The sequence below is a fragment of the Trematomus bernacchii genome, unplaced genomic scaffold (assembly GCF_902827165.1).
Source record: "Trematomus bernacchii unplaced genomic scaffold, fTreBer1.1, whole genome shotgun sequence".
In the NCBI taxonomy this organism is placed as follows: domain Eukaryota; kingdom Metazoa; phylum Chordata; class Actinopteri; order Perciformes; family Nototheniidae; genus Trematomus; species Trematomus bernacchii.
The window spans coordinates 57,269-78,401 of record NW_022987589.1 but is presented as its reverse complement, the minus strand read 5'-3'; the positions used below and the strand labels follow the sequence as shown (position 1 = coordinate 78,401).

At 49.1% G+C, this 21,133-nt stretch overlaps 3 protein-coding genes across 7 annotated transcripts in view; 1 reads left to right on the top strand and 2 right to left on the bottom strand.

Moving 5' to 3' along the window:
- Nucleotides 1-3,794, bottom strand: part of tecpr2 (tectonin beta-propeller repeat containing 2) — a 31,999-nt gene extending 28,205 nt beyond the window's left edge. The window contains 2 exon segments of the mRNA XM_034129070.1: nucleotides 3,007-3,104; nucleotides 3,688-3,794. Of these exon segments, the coding sequence (XP_033984961.1) occupies nucleotides 3,007-3,081 (75 nt within the window). The 5' untranslated portion in view covers nucleotides 3,082-3,104; nucleotides 3,688-3,794.
- A 1,562-nt stretch (nucleotides 3,795-5,356) lies between these two features.
- On the top strand, nucleotides 5,357-15,124 carry znf839 (zinc finger protein 839). 4 transcript variants are annotated; one of them, XM_034129068.1, is made up of 11 exons: nucleotides 5,357-6,699; nucleotides 6,760-6,957; nucleotides 8,987-9,976; nucleotides 10,058-10,174; nucleotides 11,529-11,642; nucleotides 11,717-11,809; nucleotides 12,065-12,205; nucleotides 13,992-14,090; nucleotides 14,166-14,235; nucleotides 14,391-14,451; nucleotides 14,659-15,124. In XM_034129068.1, the coding sequence occupies exons 1-11, from the start codon at nucleotides 5,800-5,802 to the stop codon at nucleotides 14,915-14,917; spliced, it is 3,042 nt and encodes a 1,013-aa protein (XP_033984959.1). In that variant the 5' UTR covers nucleotides 5,357-5,799; the 3' UTR covers nucleotides 14,918-15,124. The 4 variants fall into 4 exon arrangements, with proteins under 4 accessions (XP_033984959.1, XP_033984958.1, XP_033984960.1 ...); XM_034129067.1 differs by having other exon boundaries at nucleotides 5,357-6,819; nucleotides 6,850-6,957; XM_034129069.1 differs by having other exon boundaries at nucleotides 5,357-6,957; nucleotides 14,391-14,476; nucleotides 14,659-14,807.
- Nucleotides 15,125-15,442: 318 nt separating this feature from the next.
- On the bottom strand, nucleotides 15,443-19,964 carry cinp (cyclin-dependent kinase 2 interacting protein). 2 transcript variants are annotated; one of them, XM_034129064.1, is made up of 5 exons: nucleotides 19,806-19,964; nucleotides 17,190-17,346; nucleotides 16,853-17,051; nucleotides 16,059-16,188; nucleotides 15,443-15,935 (listed from the first exon to the last, which is right to left on the bottom strand). In XM_034129064.1, exons 1-5 carry the CDS (start codon nucleotides 19,810-19,812, stop codon nucleotides 15,733-15,735), a joined length of 696 nt encoding a protein of 231 aa, XP_033984955.1. In that variant the 5' UTR covers nucleotides 19,813-19,964; the 3' UTR covers nucleotides 15,443-15,732. The 2 variants fall into 2 exon arrangements, with proteins under 2 accessions (XP_033984955.1, XP_033984956.1); XM_034129065.1 differs by having other exon boundaries at nucleotides 15,443-15,932.
- Nucleotides 19,965-21,133: the final 1,169 nt, after the last annotated feature.

The following is a 21,133-nucleotide window of genomic DNA, read 5'->3' as shown; positions in this document are numbered from 1 at the left end:
CCGTGACCTCCTGTTGTTCTTCATGTAAACCAGAGTAGAGAACGCCAACTCACACAGGTAGGTACGGTAGTGGGAAAAAGAAGAAGTTGCTCAATCGCGTGGTGGGAGATGCTTGGGTACTCCGATGCAGAAGCCAACCAAAACTGATCCAGTGGGAGCTCACTAAATTTGAGTTTCAGTGTGCGGTCCACACGGAGCTCTGCGCACTCCTCTCTCTCTTTCATAGTGAGCTTTTCTGTTGGGAATTCCTGGTGGAATGGGTCTCGGATCCAGTCATAGTCCTCGATGTCAGCCACACGTGGAAAATAGCGGTCAAACCTCTCTTTTAAGGTCTGAAGGTGTTTGGCATATACAACGCGCTCCCTAGCTGCCTGCGGCGCAGCTGATGCCAGCGGGAACATGTCCATGGAGCCCTGTTCCAAAGCCTCGCGCCACAGGATAAGTTTGCCCATAAACCCCCGAATCTTGTCTGTGGATGATAAAATGTTTTCATTCCTGCCCTGAAGCTTGGCGTTTAACTTGTTGAAATGCCCAAATATGTCAGCGAGGTAAGCCAGCCTGGCGCACCACCTCTCATCCGCGAGGTTGTCTTTATGTGGGACAGCGTGTTCACGTGAAAACTCCAAAAGCTCTTCCCGAAGCTCATAAAGACGGGATAGGACTTTCCACCGTGACAGCCAACGTACCTCCGTGTGGAGGATCAGGCTTTGGTGGTCGGCTCCCATCTCGGCGCACAGCTGGGAGAAGAGGCGAGATTTCAGGGGCCTTGATTTGATGTAATTCACCATCTTCTTCCGTAGTATGGCTTTCCATTTCTTTGCAGAAGAAAAACGTCTCTTTGATAGAGTCAGCATCAACATATCTGACGTTTGCCAGAAGTTGGGCAGCCCCACTTATGTCAGTAAAATCTGCCGCTCGCCTGCAGTGCCATAAGACAGGTAACTTTCATGATACTGTCTGCTGACAGTTTTTTTCCTCTTTTCTTTCGGTGGTGGGTTGTCGGCAGTCTCTGCACTGGTGGTTGGTGGTTTGCTCCGCACAAGAAAGCCCTCCAATTTCCCTCTTGCGCGTTTCTCTGTTTTAATGTTGTCCTTCAGCCTTCGATGTGTCACGGTCTTATAATTCCCACCTGTGCAACTGCGTTAACAGCGAAATATGGGGTTCTGTGAGGATTTTTTTTAGGTATAGAGTTTGCCTCTGTATTATGAAATGAGTGCATACAAAGTCCTGATATAGTAAATAAAAAAATTATTATTTTTGTGTAGTTGTATATTGCAATAATAACGTATGGTTGTCACAAAATCCCACGGCACACCTGGACTTGCCTCACGGCACACCAGTGTGCCGCGGCACACCGTTTGGGAACCACTGGTATAGGGGACGGACAGGAGGAGGAGCACAGAGCGCGGGTGGGGGATTCTGTGGAGTGGACAGGAAGAAATCATCTGCTTCTGAATGTGGCCAAGACCAGAGAGATGGTCATTGATTTCAGGAGGAAGAGGACGCTCCTCAGCCCCTGTGCATTCTGGGAGAAGATGTGGCTGTTGTGGAGGATTACAAGTACCTGGGAGTGCACTTATATTATGCCCCTTTCACACCAACGCGTTTTCAGCTCCGCCTCGGAGCTGGAGCTGTAAAAGTACCGGTTTTTCCTCTTCACACCGCAGCGGCGCCGCCTCTTAGCTCCGGAATGCGGTTCACTTCCAGCTCCAAAAAATTGTCGGTCGACTGAAGAGTCTCGTCATGCCTGCCTACAAGCAGTAGCGCTGAGCAAAGTGACTAGAAGGCATCCACACACTTATAAAAAAAAACACACTTTATAAAGTCAGGCAACACTAACCAGGCTTCGTGTGATTCTGTTTATTTGTACCTTACTTTGACCATCCGTTCTCTGTTATTGATCATTGTGGAGAGCAGGCAGACGTTTTGTTTGTTATTATAGCAGCTATCGGATGGAATCAATACATGGGCTGCACTTGTCATGTCCGACTATCACAAGTAGAATCATAATGAAAAATACGCCGGTAAAAAGTGCCTGTAGAAAACGGCTTAGCAAGTAGTCAGTTTAGCTTCGGTTGCTATGCTAACATCACCCATGTTATACCAGAGAAACTTTCATAACAGCGTTGTGATGCCAAACAGCGTCAATTCAGACTGACACACATTCACTTAAGGGGAACTGGGGATATGTATCAGCTGCTTGTGTGACAGTCAGACAGTGAATACTTTAGAGCCGTGTGAGCTAACCCGGAGCTAACGGGAGAATAAACTCCCGTGGAAGAGCAGCCAGCACTGCAGCGGTCGGTAAATGCCGCTGAAACACATTAATAAACAATGAACCACGGCACTCTGGAGAAAAGCATAAGGTTGGAGAAGTCGTTATTTAATTTAATCTGGCTTCGTATGATTAAAAGCAACACGATCATCGACCCGACGCAGTCCCCCGTTGTTGTTGTTGTTGTTGTGACCTCCGTTGGGGAGAAAATCAGCGATGTAAACGGTGACGTCATGACGCAGCAGCGGCAGCTCTGGGCGGTGTGAACAGAGCGGGAGCTGAAAAGGGAAACCGGAGCTGAACCAGAAAAGCTCTAGCTAGGAGCTAGAAAGGGGAAAGCGCTGGTGTGAAAGCCGCATAAGACAATGGGCTGAACTGGAGGATCAACACTGACGCTGTGTACCCCTCTCCACCTGGACAGACAGATAACCCCCCCCCTCTGGACAGACAGATAACCCCCCCCCCTTCCTCTCTACCTGGACAGACAGATAACCCCCCCATAAGACATCAATAATACTGAAAATACCTCCTGTCCATGAGAGACAGCTATCGGTCTGGGGTTTGGGTCAGTACCTTGGCCTGGTTTGGGTCAGTACCTTGGCCTGGTTTGGGTCAGTACCTTGGCCTGGTTGGGCCTGGTTTGGGTCAGTACCTTGGCCTGGTTTGGGTCAGTACCTTGGCCTGGTTGGGCCTGGTCTGGGTCAGTACCTTGGCCTGGTTTGGGTCAGTACCTTGGCTGGGATGGCGTTCAGCAGATAGTACAGCGGGCAGAACTCCCTCAGGACAGACGGCGGGGGGGCGGCCATGTTTCTGTTGGACTCAACTGGTCCTGAAAGTCAATTTAGAACCTGCATTAAGAACCTGCATTAAGAACCTACATACAGAACACTCTGAAACCATCCCCATAGTGCTCGACTGGTCTTACTGTACAGAACACTCTGAAACCATCACCATAGTGGAAACCATAGACTGTATAAAGGACAATATTAACATGATAAAGGAAAAGCACTGTCTCTCCTGATGGAAGCAGGGCGTCAACACACTGCACAGATCTAACAGTTTATCATTAAGATCATATAAAGAGCTGTGGAGCAGATATTAAAATGCAGATATAAGAACAGCAACACAGACCTGATCTCAGCCCCAGCAGAACAGAGACTGTATCCCGGGTTAAAACCGGGATAAAGCCGGGTTAAACTGTCTGTTGTTGAGGGGAGGCTGTTAGCATATTAGCTCCGTTAGCTCCTCTCCTGGAGTCTGACAGCCGGTAACAGACATGCTAACATGCTAACAGCAGCACCGAGTCACTTCCTGATGTAACTGAATGTAAAATAACTCACAATAAAGAGCTGTCTCTCGTTAGCATCATAGAGAAGCAGCTGTAGCAGCTAACGTTAGCATCACAGACTCACCGTGATGAAGAGCTGGTGTTTACATCATCCTGTCTGTCTGACTGACTGACTGACTGTCTGTCTGTCTGTCTATCTGACTATCAGACTGACTGATTTTCTGTCTGTCTGACTGACTATCTGACTGACTGTCTGTCTGTCTGACTGTCTCTCTGTCTGTCTGACTGACTATCTGACTGACTGTCTGTCTGTCTGTCTGACTGTCTGTCTGACTGTCTATCTGCCTGTCTGACTGACTGACTGTCTATCTGACTGACTGTCTGTCTGTCTGTCTGTCTGTCTGTCTGACTGTCTGTCTGACTAACTGTCTGTCTGTCTGACTGTCTGTCTGACTAACTGTCTGTATGTCTGTCTATCTGTCTGTCTGACTGTCTGTCTGACTAACTGTCTGTCTGTCTGTCTGACTGTCTGTCTGACTAACTGTCTGTATGTCTGTCTGTCTGTCTGTCTGACTGACTGTCTGACTGACTGTCTGTATGACTGTCTGTCTGACTGTCTGTTTGTCTATCTGACTGTCTGTCTGTCTGTCTGACTGTCTGTCTGTCTGTCTGACTGTCTGTCTGACTAACTGTCTGTCTGACTGTCTGTCTAACTGTCTGTCTGTCTGACTGACTGTCTGTCTGACTGACTGTCTGTATGTCTGTCTGTCTGACTGTCTGTCTGAATGACTGTCTGTCTGCCTGTCTGACTGACTGTCTGTCTGACTGACTGTCTGACTGACTGTTTGTCTATCTGACTGTCTGTCTATCTGTCTGTCTGTCTGTCTGACTGTCTGTCTATCTGTCTGTCTGTCTGTCTGACTGACTGTCTGACTGTCTATCTGTCTGTCTGACTGACTGACTGACTGTCTATCTGACTGTCTCTTTGTCTATCTATCTGTCTGACTGTCTGACTGTCTGTCTGTCTGACTAACTGTCTGTCTGTCTGACTAACTGTCTGTATGTCTGTCTATCTGTCTGTCTGTCTGTCTGACTGTCTGTCTGACTAACTGTCTGACTGTCTGTCTGACTGTCTATCTCTCTGTCTGACTGGCTGTCTGTCTGTCTGTCTATCTGACTGACTGTCTGACTGTCTGTCTCACTGTCTGTCTGTCTGACTGACTGACTGTCTGTCTGTCTGTCTATCTGTCTGTATGTCTGTCTGACTGTCTGTCTGTCTGTCTGTCTGACTAACTGTCTGTCTGTCTGTCTGTCTGTCTGACTGTCTGTCTGACTAACTGTCTGTATGTCTGTCTATCTGTCTGTCTGACTGTCTGTCTGACTAACTGTCTGACTGTCTGTCTGACTGTCTGTCTCTCTGTCTGACTGTCTGTCTGACTGTCTGTCTCACTGTCTGTCTGTCTGACTGACTGACTGTCTGTCTGTCTGTCTCACTGTCTGTCTGTCTGTCTCACTGTCTGTCTGTCTGACTGACTGTCTGTCTGTCTGTCTCCCCTACAGCTGTTGTGTTTGACTGAGTCTTCAACCGGAAGTTCGTCGGTTCGATCCCTGCCCACTCAACATGTCGTTAGAATAGATTTATTCCTTACTTTAAATTATGTATACTTTATTTATATTTTCTTCGTTCCTCTAACCCACAGACCTGTGTAGTTTTATTATCTTATCTATCTATAAATACATTTATAAAGAAGGACCGGAAGCGGTAACTCAGGCGCTGCTGGCTGGAAAACCTGGAAACTGGCACAAGATATAAATGATCTGTTTACTTTAAATCTTCTTTATTAAAATGAACAGTTAAACATATATCTAACTTCATGAATTCATATTCTGGGACAACCCCCCCAAGTTAAAATAACTCACAGAAACATGTAAATATGAATATAAGCATTAAAATATCCCACATGAAGCCCAGACGGTCCGGTCCGGTGGATCCAGTTCGGGATCTCCCTCTGGCGGCTAAAGCTAAAGCTAAGCTAGTTCTCTAACCGTTAGCTGCTCCGGTAACCGGGTCCGTTAATCTGCCCCTTCCCAATGAGCCTTTTAATTACCGGTACACACGGGTAATAAACGGTAATACTCGGTGATATCCTCCCCCTATCAGGAAGACCCGATCCCCCTTTAGACCCCCCCCATCAGCCGCCAGTCTCTGCTAACGGTTAGCCTCACAGCCAACAACATGGCGGACAGCGGTCCCTCCTGGAGAAAAACATCCGGGGATCAGAGCTCCAAACCCGGGGAGAGAGCACCGTCAGAGTCCGGGGATCAGAGCTCCAAACCAGGGGAGAGAGCACCGTCAGAGATCGAGGATCAGAGCTCCAATCCAGGGGAGAAAGCACCGTCAGAGACCGAGGATCAGAGCTCCAAACCCGGGGAGAGAGCAACGTCAGAGACCGAGGATCAGAGCTCCAAACCCGTGGAGAGAGCACCGCCAGAGACCGAGGATCAGAGCTCCAAACCCGGGGAGAGAGCACCGTCAGAGTCCGGGGATCAGAGCACCCAGCATGGGGAGAGAGCACCTTCAGAGACCCCCTCTGAGAGCACCCAGCCCGGGGAGAGAGCACCGTCAGAGACCCCCTCTGAGAGCACCCAGCCCGGGGAGAGAGCACCGTCAGAGACCCCCTCCGAGAGCACCCAGCCCGGGGAGGTATCAGAGTCCGGTTCTGAGAGCACCCAGCTTATGGAGGTATCAGAGTCCGGTTCTGAGAGAACCCAGCCCATGGACAGTTTAGCAGCAGGGTCTGGAGCCCAGCTGGTGGACTTGTTGCAGAGCTGCCCAGAACAGACCCTCCTGCTGGGCTCAGAGTTCTCCGGGCTGGGTCCAGACCTGGCCAACACCACCATCATCTACGTGCAGGCAGACGGCAGCCTGGTGGAGGGGTCGGGTCTGACGGCTGAGGAGCAGCAGGCCCTGCTGGAGCAGCTGACCCAGCAGCAGGTGGTCCAGGTCTCTGACAGCGAGGCGGCCCAGCTGCTGCATCAGAGCCAGCTGCTCAGAACCACCACGACCCACAACACAGCTCTGGACCCCAGCCAGCTGCAGCAGGTCATCAACCAGGTCACCAAGTCCCAGCAGCAGGTCCAGGTCCCCCAGCAGAACCTGAAGCAGGTCCAGGTCTCCCAGCAGAACCTGAAGCAGGTCCAGGTCCCCCAGCAGAACCTGAAGCAGGTCCAGGTCTCCCAGCAGAACCTGAAGCAGGTCCAGGTCTCCCAGCAGAACCTGAAGCAGGTCCAGGTCCCCCAGCAGAACCTGAAGAACGCCTCCCAGCAGCTGAAGACTGCAGCCCAGCAGGTGGCCATGCAGACCGGAGGCTCGGTGCAGGTGATCCAGAAGAAGGTGAGTCAGACGGGGAGGTTAGAAATCACCATGGTTCTGTTCCAGGTCCTAGTCCAGGTCCAGGTCCAGGTCCTGAAGCTGCCTGAGCTGTTGATTATTCTCTGTGTTAATGCAGCCTGTAGACCAGGGTCAGACTCAGCCAGATCACAGCATAATAACCTGTAAACAACAACATGTTCACATTTATTGACCTGTAAACAATAACAACAACCTGACCTCTGAAGAGCTCAACATCTGCCTTCATCGGTTCATCATGAGGACAACACATGGCTGTATATAAATACACATGGCTGTATATAAATACACATGGCTGTGTATAAATACACATGGCTGTGTATAAATACACATCAGTGTTTCCCCTATATGTATACGGGGCGCCAGCCAGGTACCAAAAAAAAAAAAAAGTATTTTTATTTATTTATTTTGTATACATTAAAATAATAAATCAAATCAAATCAAATCAAGGTTTATTTATAAAGCACATTTAAAAGCGATTTTTGGTCGGGCCAAAGTGCTGTACATGTAATAACTACAATCACATAAAAACACATTTCTATAATCACAATAAAAGACAATAAATTACACAGATGTTTAAAAACAGATATTTAAAAATCAAACACAGGGTTAAAGTCAGGAGTCGTGCTCCGCTCTGACTAAAAGGCCAGGGAGAAGAAGTGTGTTTTAAGAGTAGATTTAAAAACCCCTAGGGTCTGGGCCGACCTCACATGGAGGGGCAGAGTGTTCCAGAGCCTGGGGCCAGCTGCTGCGAAGGCTCGGTGCCCTCGGGTTTTGAGCCTGGTCTTGGGCACTACCAGCAGCAGCTGGTCAGCAGACCTTAAAGCTCTGGCTGGGGTGTAGCACTGGAGGAGTTCAGCTATATAGGCCGGAGCCAGCCCATTTAGGGCTTTAAAAACAAATAAAAGGATTTTAAAATCAATTCTGAACCGAACTGGAAGCCTGTGTAGTGAGGCCAGAATTGGGGCGATGTGGTCACGCTTTTTGTGGCCAGTGAGAAGACATGCAGCTGCGTTCTGGACTAGCTGCAGGCGTCTAATTGACGCCTGGTCCATACCCACGTACAGAGCGTTGCAGTAGTCCAACCTCGAGGTAACAAAGGCGTTAATAACCCTTTCCAGGTCCTCAAACGATAAAAACGACTTGGTCTTGGCCAATAGTCGTATTTTTAAAAAGCAGGTTTTGAGGTCCACCCCCCTAGAGGAGGGGAGGTCCCCCCTAGAGGAGGGGAGGTCCCCCCTAGAGGAGGTGAGGTCCACCCTAGAGGAGGTGAGGTCCACCCCCAAATAAAGCAGGTTAAAATAATTAAATAGCATACATGTTTGTTATGTGGATGTGTAGTATGTGTAGTATTTGTAGTATTTGTGTTACTGTATGTTCAATAAAGGTGATTTAGCTAAATGCACCTGTAGAGCCTGAAGAGCCTTTCTTGTGCAGACACATAGAAACAAATTCCACGCTCTGCGCTCACAGCTGCACATGGCTGCATAGACCCCTAACATCAGACCCTCACACCCCCTAACATCAGACCCCCTAACGTCAGACCCTCAGACCCCCTAACGTCAGACCCTCAGACCCCCTGACGTCAGACCCCCTGACGTCAGACTCCCTAACATCAGACCCCCTGACGTCAGACCCTCAGACCCCCTAACATCAGACCCTCAGACCCCCTAACATCAGACCCCCTAACGTCAGACCCTCAGACCCCCTGACGTCAGACCCTCAGACCCCCTAACGTCAGACCCTCAGACCCCCTGACGTCAGACCCCCTAACATCAGACCCCCTGACATCAGACCCTCAGACCCCCTAACATCAGACCCTCAGACCCCCTAACATCAGACCCTCAGACTCCCCTAACATCAGACCCCCTGACGTCAGACCCCCTAACGTCAGACCCTCAGACCCCCTAACGTCAGACCCCCCTACGTCAGACCCTCAGACCCCCTAACATCAGACCCCCTGACGCCAGACCCTCCTGACACCAGAGTTTGAGAACTTCTGTTTTACTTTCAGCCCGAGCCCGTCAGGATCCAGATCCAGGTTCCTTCCAAACAGGAAGTGAAGTCTGGGCCCGCCCCCCAGCAAGGGATTGTAGCTGTTAATCATCCGCATGTGAAGCTGTCGGCCAATGGCAGCGCTCAGATCCTCCACCTCCAGCCTGTGATTGGCCAGCAGGGTCAGCAGTTCTTCCTGCAGCAGGGGGACGCCCCCATCCAGCTGCTGCTCCACAGCCCCGCCCCTGTCCCAGGATCTCTGCTCCCATTGGTCCACAAGCTCACAGGCCAGACCCCCTCCTCCAGTCAGAAGCCCCCTGTCAGAGTCCAGCCCCCTGCTGTCATCAGGACCGAAGCTAAGACTGCTAGCATCCCGCTAATCAAAACGAGTACGAGTCCCAGTACACCGGTACAGGGTCCCGTTAAACTGGTACAGGGTCCCGTTAAACTGGTACAGGGTCCCGTTAAACCGGTACAGAGTCCCGTTAAACCGGTACAGAGCCCCGTTAAACTGGTACAGAGTCCCGTTAAACCGGTACAGAGCCCCCGCCCCCCTGTGAGGGACAAAGAGCAGAAGAAGAGGAAGAGAGAGAGCAAGGCAGCCAAGGTGCAGACTCGGTCCGGGCGAGTCTCCCGACCCCCCAAGTATAAAGCTAAAGACTACAAGTTCATAAAGACGGAGGACCTGGCCGACAGCCACCAGTCCGACTCGGACGATTATTCCGACCTGAGCGAGGAGGAGGAGGGAGGTCCAGGCCTCGCCCCCCCCCTCACCTGCAGCCACAAGTCCCGCCCCCACAGCTGCCAGACCTGCGATAAAGCCTACATCGGGGCGGGAGGCCTGAACCGTCACTACAGACTGAACCCAACACATGGAGAGCCTGATCCGCCCGGAGACACGCCACGCCCCCTTAGTGACGACAGCCAACCAGAGGAGACCACGGCAGGACGAAGAGAGGAGGAAGAGGAGGAGGAGGAGGAGAAACCTGTTGCCATGACAACAAGCCGAGTGAGAGCCTGTCAACCAATCACAGCTCAGATCTGTCTACCTGTTTACCTGTGAGTGTTAACCAGTTTAATCTTTGTTCAGGTGGAGGGGGGTCCAGCTGCAGGACTCAGGGGCCTGCCCCCCCGCCGGGGACCTGGACGCCCCCGAGGGAGGGGCCGAGGGAGGGGGCGGGGCCGAGTGCTGGGACCGCCTCCAAAGGTGAGTCACACCTGCAGTAACAGGAAGGGAAGTCGTCTTTCAACCAGAAGGTTGTGGGTTCCATCCCAGCAGCAGACACTCCTATAGCAAAACACTGAAAACTGAGAAGTGTGTGTGTGTGTGACTGTGTATGAATGTGTATGAATGTGTATGAATGTGTGTGACTATGAATGTGTATGAATGTGTGCGACTGTGACTGTATGTGACTGTGTGTGACTGTGTATGACTGTGACTGTGTATGAATGTGTGCGACTGTGTGACTGTATGTGAATGTGTGTGACTGTGACTGTGTATGAATGTGACTGTGTATGAATGTGTGTGACTGTGTATGAATGTGTGCGACTGTGTGTGACGACTGTGACTGTATGAATGTGTGTGACTGTATGTGACTGTGTATGAATGTGTGCGACTGTGTGACTGTGTGTGACTGTGTGACTGTGACTCTGTGTGACTGACTGTGACTGTGTATGAATGTGTGCGACTGTGTGACTGTGTATGAATGTGTGTGACTGTGTGACTGTGTATGAATGTGTGTGACTGTGTGTGACTGTGACTGTATGAATGTGTGTGACTGTGTATGAATGTGTGTGACTGTATGTGACTGTGTGACTGTATGTGACTGTGTGACTGTGTATGAATGTGTGTGACTGTATGTGACTGTGTGACTGTATGTGACTGTGTGACTGTGTATGAATGTGTGTGACTGTATGTGACTGTGACTGTATGAATGTGTGTGACTGTGTGTGACTGTGTATGAATGTGTGCGACTGTGTGTGACTGTGTGACTGTGTGTGACTGTGTGTGACTGTATGTGACTGTGTATGAATGTGTGTGACTGTGTATGAATGTGTGTCTGTGTATGAATGTGTGTGACTGTATGTGACTGTATGTGACTGTGACTGTATGTGACTGTGACTGACTGTGACTGTGTATGAATGTGTGTGACTGTGACTGTATGCGACTGTGTGTGACTGTGACTGTATGCGACTGTGTGTGACTGTGACTGTGTGTGACTGTGTATGAGGGGGGGGTGTGTATGAATGTGTGTGACTGTGTATGAGGGGGGGTGTGTATGAATGTGTGTGACTGTGTATGAGGGGGGGTGTGTATGAATGTGTGTGACTGTGTATGAGGGGGGGGTGTGTATGAATGTGTGTGACTGTGTATGAGGGGGGGTGTGTATGAATGTGTGTGACTGTGTATGAGGGGGGGGTGTGTATGAATGTGTGTGACTGTGTATGAGGGGGGGGGTGCGGTGCCCCCACAAATATAATCAAATGCTGTGGGAAACACTGGACTGTGTGTGTGACCATTTACATGACATTATCTAACTGCTTCTGATTGGTCCTCTGAGGTGGTGGGGGGGCTCGTCAGCAGACGGGGTCGCCGCGGAAGACCCCCGAAGCTGGCCGTCACCATGGCAACAGCAGAGCAGCTGGCAGAGAGGAGGAGAGAGCGGCTGCAGGAGGTAACAGGAAGTGAAGACTCAAATAAAGGGTTGTTCTTTGACCAGGGTGCAGACTGACGTGTGTGTGTGTTCAGGTGGTGCAGCAGTGTGGGGACCAGGAGCTGGTGGAGGCTCTGCTCCCTCGACTCTCAGAGAAGATCAGTCTGTGGGAGCTGCTGCTGGCTAAGGTACACACACATGATCTACAGAAGTGTTTCTCAAACATGTTCATACCAAGGACCTCTAACCAATAGAAAAACCCTCCTGGACCACCTGACACACTTTATTATTTATTTATTTGAAATGTGAAATGTTCCCAATATCCTCACGGACCACTAGGGGGGGCCACACTTTGAGAAACACTGCTCTACATGTTTAGTTAGTAGTGTATTTGTCAGTTATGAGAGCTGCTGTCATGTTGATGACCTCACTTCCTGTCTCAGGTGGACGGGGGGGCAGCGACTCGGTTCCCTGACATGTACCGAGAGTTTGAGTCTCTGCAGGCTCAGGTGAGACAGGCGGCGCAGGATTACATCATCAGTCCTCAGGCCGGGGGGGCGCCGCTGGAGGTCCGCAACATCGAGGTGAGGGGGGGCGTGAGCTCAGGTGTGTGTGTGAGCGCAGGTGTGTGTGTGAGCTCAGGTGTGTGTGAGCTCAGGTGTGTGTGAGCTCAGGTGTGTGTGTGAGCGCAGGTGTGTGTGTGAGCTCAGGTGTGTGTGAGCTCAGGTGTGTGTGTGTGAGCTCAGAGGCCTGTACTACGAAGCCGGCTGACTTCAGGGAAAACTCGGGCTTTCCGGTCCTACGACGCTGGTTCTCTTTTTAGCGGGCTAGATCTCCATGGTAACTTATGCTGAGCGGCTAACCTCCTCGGGAGCAGGTTAGGTTGCAGGCTAAGAGATCAACTCAGTGAAAGCACCGCCTGCTGACCAATCAGAGCTCCGTGTGGGAGTTTAAAGCTATCAAGTCATATTACAGGATAGAGGAAATACAGAAAAACTGCCGTTGCAGGAAAGACGGCCGGCAAAAATCAACTGACTGTGTGAACGTGAACATTAATAGAATATCCCCTCCCATCTTCAGAGCAATCTGACTATTATAATATTAGCGTTAAGAAAGCTTACTTAAATATCTGCCACAACATAAGTAACCGGATCAGAGTAACATTAAGTACAGTCCGCGGCACTGCGAGTGCAGACGTCGATGTGTGCCATTATCATTCATATCATATCACATCATAATGTATCATAATATTTCCTTATCTGAGTCAGCTGAGCCGTATCTGGCCGTGCAACACTCACAGTGTCACATACTGTATGCAGAAGTATTATTTTAAGCAACACATTAAGTTGACGAAACACTCGAGTCAAATGTAATTAAAGTCAGATCGTGTCTTAGACGGGGCAGTGATTTCATAAACCTGTTAATGTACGCATTCAAACGCTTTTTCTGTTACCAGCTGTATTCACCTTGCAGGTGCAGCTATGTGGCTTTTATCCTGGATAAAGTGTTTAAGTCATGGATGTTTAAAGTTTAACTTCTTCATATTTGACTAATATTAAAGTTCACTTTTCATTCAGGAAGTATGACGCTGCGCTGTCAGTACGCTTGTCCGTGTTTGAGATTGGTCGAATGCTCCAAATACCACCCCTTTCATGTGAACGCGCACCTAACTAGATAGGACACGGCTGGCTTGAGCGATCCACTTGATAACCAGCGTCGTAGTACAGTTTAGCGAGAGCGTGTATGTTTTGGATTGGGCCAACCGGCTAACTCAAACATATCCAGGTTAGGAAAATCCGGCTTCGTAGTACAGGCCTCAGGTGTGTGTGAGCTCAGGTGTGTGTGAGCTCAGGTGTGTGTGGGCTCAGGTGTGTGTGGGTGCAGGTGTGTGTGAGCTCAGGTGTGTGTATTCTGAGGGGTGTGATCCAGACTCGTACACTCAGGTGTGTGTGTAATAATAATAGCTTAGATTTATATAGCGCCTTTCATGGGACCCAAGGTTGCTTTAGAGAGCAAAGCAGGAGTAAAAGTGTGTGTGTGTGTGTGTGTGTGTGTGTGTGTGTGTGTGTGTGTGTGTGTGTGTGTGTGTGTGTGTGTGTGTGTGTGTGTGTGTGTGTGTGTGTGTGTGTGTGTGTGTGTGTGTGTGTGTGTGTGTGTGTGTGTGTGTGTGTGTGTGTGTGTGTGTGTGTGTGTGTGGTGTGTGTGTGTGTGTGTGTGTGTGTGTGTGTGTGTGTGTGTGTGTGTGTGTGTGTGTGTGTGTGTGTGTGTGTGTGTGTGTGTGTGTGTGTGTGTGTGTGTGTGTGTGTGTGTGTGTGTGTGTGTGTGTGTGTGTGTGTGTGTGTGTGTGTGTGTGTGTGTGTGTGTCTACAGGTGGCCAGGTCTCTTGGGATCCTAGATGAGGTGAACCGGATGAAGGTACTTCCTGGATCGTCTCCCAGTCTGACCAATAAGAGCGTACGATACCTGGAGGTGAGTTCACCTGCACACTCTCAGGTAACACACATCAGTTACCTGACCCTGGCTCAATTAACCTCTATTTCCCAGAATTCAAAGATGCTGCCGCCCTCAAAGAGATTCAAGATGGAGAACCGGGTTCAGCAGAACGGGGTCACAGGTGAGGGACCTGACCGTTACTACACCTGTACACACCTGTCTGTATGTTATCTGACCCTGTGTCTGTGATCTGTCACTACACCTGTACACACCTGTGTGATGTGTCAGGTACAGACAGGTGTGTCTCGCTCTGATCCTGGTCTGGTTTGTGTGCAGGTCCAGTGTTTGGCCCCTCAGGCTCCTCCCCCTTGAAGTCTGTCTCTGACTCCGCCTCCAGGTGAGCTGCCCCCCCCCTCCTGCAGGTAGATCAGGTGACCCGGTTCTGATGAGATCTGCAGGTGTTTCTCCCGTTACAGGATGTGTATTTGTTGTTGTTGTTGTTATCTTTAATACTTTGTTCTGCAGCTTCTTAGTCAACATGAAGCTCTCTCAACGTACATGTTCCCTCTGTGGGACCAATAAAGGTTCTGATTCTGATTCTCAGCTCCTGCCCCCCCGCTGAGGCCCGGACCCTGATGAAGGAGGAGGTTCTGGGACCAGGGTCTGAGTCCGCCCCCCCCGAGGAGCAGATCTACCTCCAGACGGGGGGCCTGACGGTGCAGCCCGGGGACCGGATGGTGATCCTGAACGGGCCGGACGGGACCACCATGCAGATCCAGACCCCCGAGGGGGTTCCTCTGGAGGGGGTTCCTTTGGAGGGGGTTCCTCTGGAGGCGCTGCTGGGCATCGAGGCTCCGCAGTGAGACCTGGACTCTGACCCCCCCTGAGATCTTCCTGTTTTTAAGGATCTGGACTCTGTACATGTGTAAAGTTTTTTGTTTGTGTTTAAACTTTATTGACAGCAGACTCTGTTGTAGATAAACCTGAAGACGTTTAAGAAGTGCACTATTTTATTACTTTTTATAAAACCAGTGACCATGAATTAAACACGTTTCATGTTCCAGAATAAACCGCCTCATTTCTGAAACCACTGAGACCACCACTGAGACCACCACTGAGACCATTGAGACCACTACTGAGACCACCACTGAGACCACCACTGTATGGGTTAGCCCTACCACTGCACACACACACACACACACACACACACACACACACACACACACACACACACACACACACACACACACACACACACACACACACACACACACACACACACACACACACACACACACACACACACACACACACACACACACACACACACACACACACACACACACACACACACACACACACAGAGAGAAAGAGGCAATGAAACAACATTTGTAGAAAATAAATAAATCTTTAATTCTGAATGAAATCTAAAGTCACTTCTGTTAGAACTGGACTTCACACAGGAAACATAAAGAGGTTCTGAATCGGAAGGAACCTCAGAACTGAACCTGGTTCTTCAGCGGGCCCAGTAGGACTTGGTTCTTCAGAGGGCCCAGTAGGACTTGGTTCTTCAGAGGGCCCAGTAGGACTTGGTTCTTCAGAGGGCCCAGTAGGACCTGGTTCTTCAGAGGGCCCAGTAGGACCTGGTTCTTCAGCGGGCCCAGTAGGACCCGGTTCTTTAGAGGGCCCGGTGTCCGGTCTCCAGCAGCAGGGCCTCCAGGCTCAGACGGCAGTGGGGGGGCAGGTAGGGCTGCTGCAGCCAGCAGGACAGGAACACCATGCAAAGGTCGGGGGAAACAGTGTGAGCCACTTCCTGTAGGATCCTCTGCTTCAGATCCAGTTCCTGCCTGAAGGAGTCCAGAAGGAGACCGGAAACCTCTTCTGAAACACAAAGAGGATTACCGTTAACACCAGGACCCTGAAACCTCTTAGGGTTAATTGAACAGGTAGACAGGTAGACATGTGGATAGGTGGACAGGTAGACAGGTGGACAGGTGAACCCACCGAAGTGCTTGGAGCTCCAGCTGTGAAACAGAGGGAGTTTTCTTCCTTCAGGTCCGAACTGAAACTTCTCCAGATCCTGAACGCCACGCTGTGATGTCATCAGGCGCTCCATCTTCATCACAACGACAACCTGAAGGAAAATAAACACCTGATCAAAGAAGACATCAAAGAATACGTTATAACCGCTCGCTGTGCTTCACATACAATATACAATAAAACTGTAATAATGAGCCTTTGAAGTGTGTGTGTGTGTGTGTGTGTGTGTGTGTGTGTGTGAGAACAAGCAGCGAGGACACACACACTGAACATTTAGTTCTAGTTTCTATTATTCTTATCTGAATATAACAACCCAATAAATACTACAGAGGAAATGCAAACACAGCACCTGCTCTGTACCTGAACACGGCATCCGCTCCGTACCTGAACACGGCACCCGCTCCGTACCTGAACACGGCACCCGCTCCGTACCTGAACACGGCATCCGCTCCGTACCTGAACACGGCATCCGCTCCGTACCTGAACACGGCATCCGCTCCGTACCTGAACACGGCACCCGCTCCGTACCTGAACACGGCATCCGCTCCGTACCTGAACACGGCACCCGCTCCGTACCTGAACACGGCACCCGCTCCGTACCTGAACACGGCACCCGCTCCGTACCTGAACACGGCACCCGCTCCGTACCTGAACACGGCACCCGCTCTGTACATGAACACGGCACCCGCTCTGTACATGAACACGGCACCCGCTCCGTACCTGAACACAGCAGTAAATCAAGTTAAATGAAGCTTCACCATTTTGTCGACGACCTCCTTTAGCTTGCAGCACTCGTCCTGCAGATCTGAAGCTTCAGCTGACGGAGGAGGAGGAGGAGATGAAGATGGAGGAGGAGATGATGGAGGAGGAGGAGGAGCTGAAGGAGGAGGAGGAGGAGGAGGAGGAGCTGATGATGGAGTTTCCGACTCGTCCACCAGCCGCTGATCGCTCTGAGAACTGAAGGTTTGTTATGATAATAAAGGCTAAGCTGTACAGGAAGTGAACACCACACAGGAAGTGAACACCATACAGGAAGTGAACACCATACAGGAAGTCTATAGTACATATCTAGATAATAATAGTGATGAGTCAGACCGGCGGGTGTTCACGATGGCGTTGGCGCGGCCGAAGCCCTCGTCGTTCAGGCGCTCCCAGCGCAGCATCAGGTTGTGCCAGTCCGCCGCGTTGTCTTTCATCTTCCGTGCACTTCCTGTGACGGAAGAGCACTTCCTGTTTGTCCCTGTGGTGTCACCTGACCAGACAACATGAAACACCTCAATAACAATAACAATAACAACAATAAACATCATATTATTAATAACGTGTTTTTATGGTTTTTCTCTTCATGTTCAAGAAAATGTTTTTAAATGAAATCTAGAACACAGAACATATAAACCCTAAAGACCCTTATCTTCAGGGTTTATATGTTCTGTGTTATTTTCTCAATACCCTCCAGACTTAAAGCTCCCATGTCGTGCTTTTCTGGTTATTACCCGTCCCCTTGTGTTCTGTAGCTTCTGCATGTAAACGGTCTGCAGAGTCACTAACCCTCAAAGTACACCCTGTAGCGAGTAAAACTCTAACACAGAAAAGACCTGTCTATGCTGCCCCAGAACGCCTCGTTGGACATTTCTCTTTTTCCATTGTTTACTTCCTGGGTATAGTTAAGTTTGGACCAATCCGCGGAGCCGTTACGTTACGTCCACGGAGCCGTTACGTTTGGACCAATCCGCGGACTTCCTCACACACACACACTCGGCGGGACGTTGCGAGGCGCGGGACACGGGACACTGTGAGCTGGCTCACTGGTGTGGGGTCGGCAAGACAGCGAGACACCGCGGAACTCAGCCTGGGCACACACACAAACTCCCAGCCAGGCTGCGGGTGTGTGTGTGACTGTGTGTGTTTCGGGCTGGGTTTCGCTGTGTCTCGCTGTCTCGCAGACGGCCACTGGGCTCACAGGGAGGGGGGGGGGGGGGCAGGAGCTCCAACAAGCCGTTTAGGACAGAGAGTGAATACACATACTATACAGAGATCAGCGACGTGCAGTCAGTGGAGGCAGGGGAGGCTCATACTCCAATGTAATGGAAAACCAATTAAAGAAAAACTAAATAATAATAATAATAAAATGTCTCCACTGATCTTGTGTAAATGTGATTTCTGTATGATTCCAATCGCATTTTATAGTCAAAATCAGCAAATTTGCCGAGCTCCGCTACGGGAGCGATGAGAAGTGAGGCAGGCACGTGCACTGCCTCTCGTAAGCCCACAGTAACTTGCTGGAGCGCGGGCACTAATTTAGCGCAGCCACTTATTTTGTGAGCGCGCTCAAGCCATTTACTGTGGGGTGAGGTGAGGCACAGATGAGCTCTGCCTCAATTCAGAATGCGTCACCCCACAGAAACTGGCTGGAAAGCGGGCCCTAAGCGCATGCCTGTTCCCATCTCACTGTAGGTCACCAATGTAATGTTTGTAGATCCCTTTATTACATTTATCCTCGCCATCCATAGTCTCTAAATAACTTATTTCACGTATAAAATATATTTAGGCTCGCTGGTCTCATCGTACAACGGCAATGAAAAAAGTACCAGGGGAGGCAGCCATAACCTCTGCCGCACTGAAGGGGGCGCACGTGAGCCCACAGGTTCTTGTTGCTACTGTTATTCTACCGCAAACAACAAACTAGACTTTTGAAACTACAGGAAGATAAGGAGGACTTTTACAAAACAGTAATAGAGATTGTTGTCCAGAAGGATAGCATGGACTTATATTCATCTTCAAGTCAAGGTAAGACCACAACTGTAATGAAAATGGGATCTTACTTAGAAAGAACAATCCAATATTTAGATATTGGGTATCCTTTTGTTGATCGGTCTGTTTAAAATTAATCATAGCATCAGACTAAAAAAGCTTTTGAAAATAACAGAATATTTCGATTAAGGTCAAAATAGGCTATAATATTTGTAAATCTGACTCTGAAAGAGTCAGTGCCTCACCAGCCATGAACCTCACCGCACGTCACTGACAGAGATGCTGTATGAGAAACCAATGTGAGTTTGGAACATTGAACAATGTAAATCTATTCTAGTAGACCTCAACAATGGAACTATGATCAGTAGAAATGGCCATGACATGGGACCTTTAAACTCTTATTCTTTCTCTCAACAAACATATTCTGGGGATTCATCTGTGACTATAACCTGTATCCAGTCTGTGACTATAACCTGTATCCAGTCTGTGATTATAACCTGTATCCAGTCTGTGATTATAACCTGTATCCAGTCTGTGACTATAACCTGTATCCAGTCTGTGATGATAACCTGTATCCAGTCTGTGATTATAACCTGTATCCAGTCTGTGATGATAACCTGTATCCAGTCTGTGATTATAACCTGTATCCAGTCTGTGATTATAACCTGTATCCAGTCTGTGACTATAACACATGTAATAACTCCATCTGAGAGATATGATCTCTCTCTTAGAGACCTTATTATGTCCTGTTATTATAGAGTGTAGTAACTTCTTCATCTGAAAAATACAAATAAAAACAATAAAATAAATGTGTGTCCGTTAGACCGGAAGTGACGATCAGCTGACGATCAGCTGTTTGAACCTCGTGCAAAGATCCGCTCAGAGACCTTATTAAAGACCTTATTGTCTCTCTCTCAGAGACCTTATTGTGTCCTGTTAGTATAGAGTGTAGTAACTCACCCTCCATCTGACAAATACTAATAAAAACTATAAAATAAATCCTCGAGCGCACGTGCAGCTTCCGGGTTCGTCTTCTGTAGTGCAGCCTCTTCTTCTTCTGTGGTTTACCGGCTCAGAGGCGCCACAGCGCCCCCTGCCGGAGGGACATCTGAAAATAAATATGGAACAAAATGTAAAATAAATATTAAAATAATTTTGATTCCAATATGAAGATGTTGTTCACCGGTCAAAGTACATATAACATACCAGTTAGATGAAGTGAAGAGGTCTCACTCTCTCTTATCCAGTTAGATGAGGTGGGGGGACTTCTTGGAGGAATTAGATAATCTGCTCTCACACATCCCTGAAACTGGCCCTCCTGCTGTACTTCTCAGAGACTTCAACCTCCAGACAGGAAAGATATCTGAACTAACATCTCTTTTAACCGCCTTTGCTTTCTCACTGTCTCCATCCCTGTTGTATATAAGTAAGCATACTAAACATGTATTCTATCACTGTATTATATAAGTAATCTTGTTAGTGTATATTAGTAACCTACTGTATGGCAGGTGGAGGGGCAGTGATGTTACAGGTGGAGGAGCAGGGATGTTGGCTGGGTGCTGGCAGGTGGAGGGGCAGTGATGTTACAGGTGGAGGACTTACTGGACATGTATACACTCATTACATACTGTACGTAAAATACGACCAAGAATGTGAGACAACTTTATACAAATTCATATCACATCCATTACTGATGCCATTTGTCATACTTTGTTAAACTCACAAATAATAAAGTTCCATAACTTCAGTTGGAAACAAAGACCACACCTTATCTCCCCAAGGCAATTTCCCATCCAATAGGTGTGCTATATAGGTGTGTATAACCCTTTCTCCTGTCTGTTTCTCCCTCTTTCAGCACAAGAACCAGAGGGGGATTTAATAGAGCCTGAATACCTGCACTGAGACCCTCACCCTGCACCCTGAGTCTCAACTCTCAGAGTTTTTCAAGCCTTTCCCTGTTATTTGTATTAAACCAAACATTAAGCTTCCCAATGGTGTGGTCTTCGTTTTGTGAAAAAGTGCAAATGCAGTGTTTGAATATGATTACCTCACATATTTTGTTGCGGCTGTCTGTTTTGATTGTTAAATTGCTCCTGCTGACTTGAGCTAGCCATTTTTCCCTCCTCTCTGTGTCAGTGGGGAAGCCGTACATTCTGATTCTTACTCCTTTCTCTGAGCGATTGGAGCATCCCCAGGCAGCACAGCAAACCATGGTGGAGACGATATGCCAGGACAACACGGAGGAAAGGGCACAGACAAACTGCATGACATGCTATAAAATGTTTATT

Bases quoted from the DNA above. Each gene is read 5' to 3' on its own strand.
- cinp (XM_034129064.1), bottom strand. The intron at 17,052-17,189 runs GTCTGACTCATC...ACAAACCTTCAG, and splicing joins GCCATCGTGAACACCCGCCG to TTCTCAGAGCGATCAGCGGC. The intron at 16,189-16,852 runs GTGAAGCTTCAT...ATTTTCCTTCAG, and splicing joins AGGAGGTCGTCGACAAAATG to GTTGTCGTTGTGATGAAGAT.
- znf839 (XM_034129066.1), top strand. From the start codon at position 5,800: ATGGCGGACAGCGGTCCCTCCTGGAGAAAAACATCCGGGGATCAGAGC. The intron at 12,206-13,991 runs GTGAGGGGGGGC...GTGTGTCTACAG, and splicing joins TGGAGGTCCGCAACATCGAG to GTGGCCAGGTCTCTTGGGAT. The intron at 14,452-14,658 runs GTGAGCTGCCCC...TCTGATTCTCAG, and splicing joins GTCTCTGACTCCGCCTCCAG to CTCCTGCCCCCCCGCTGAGG.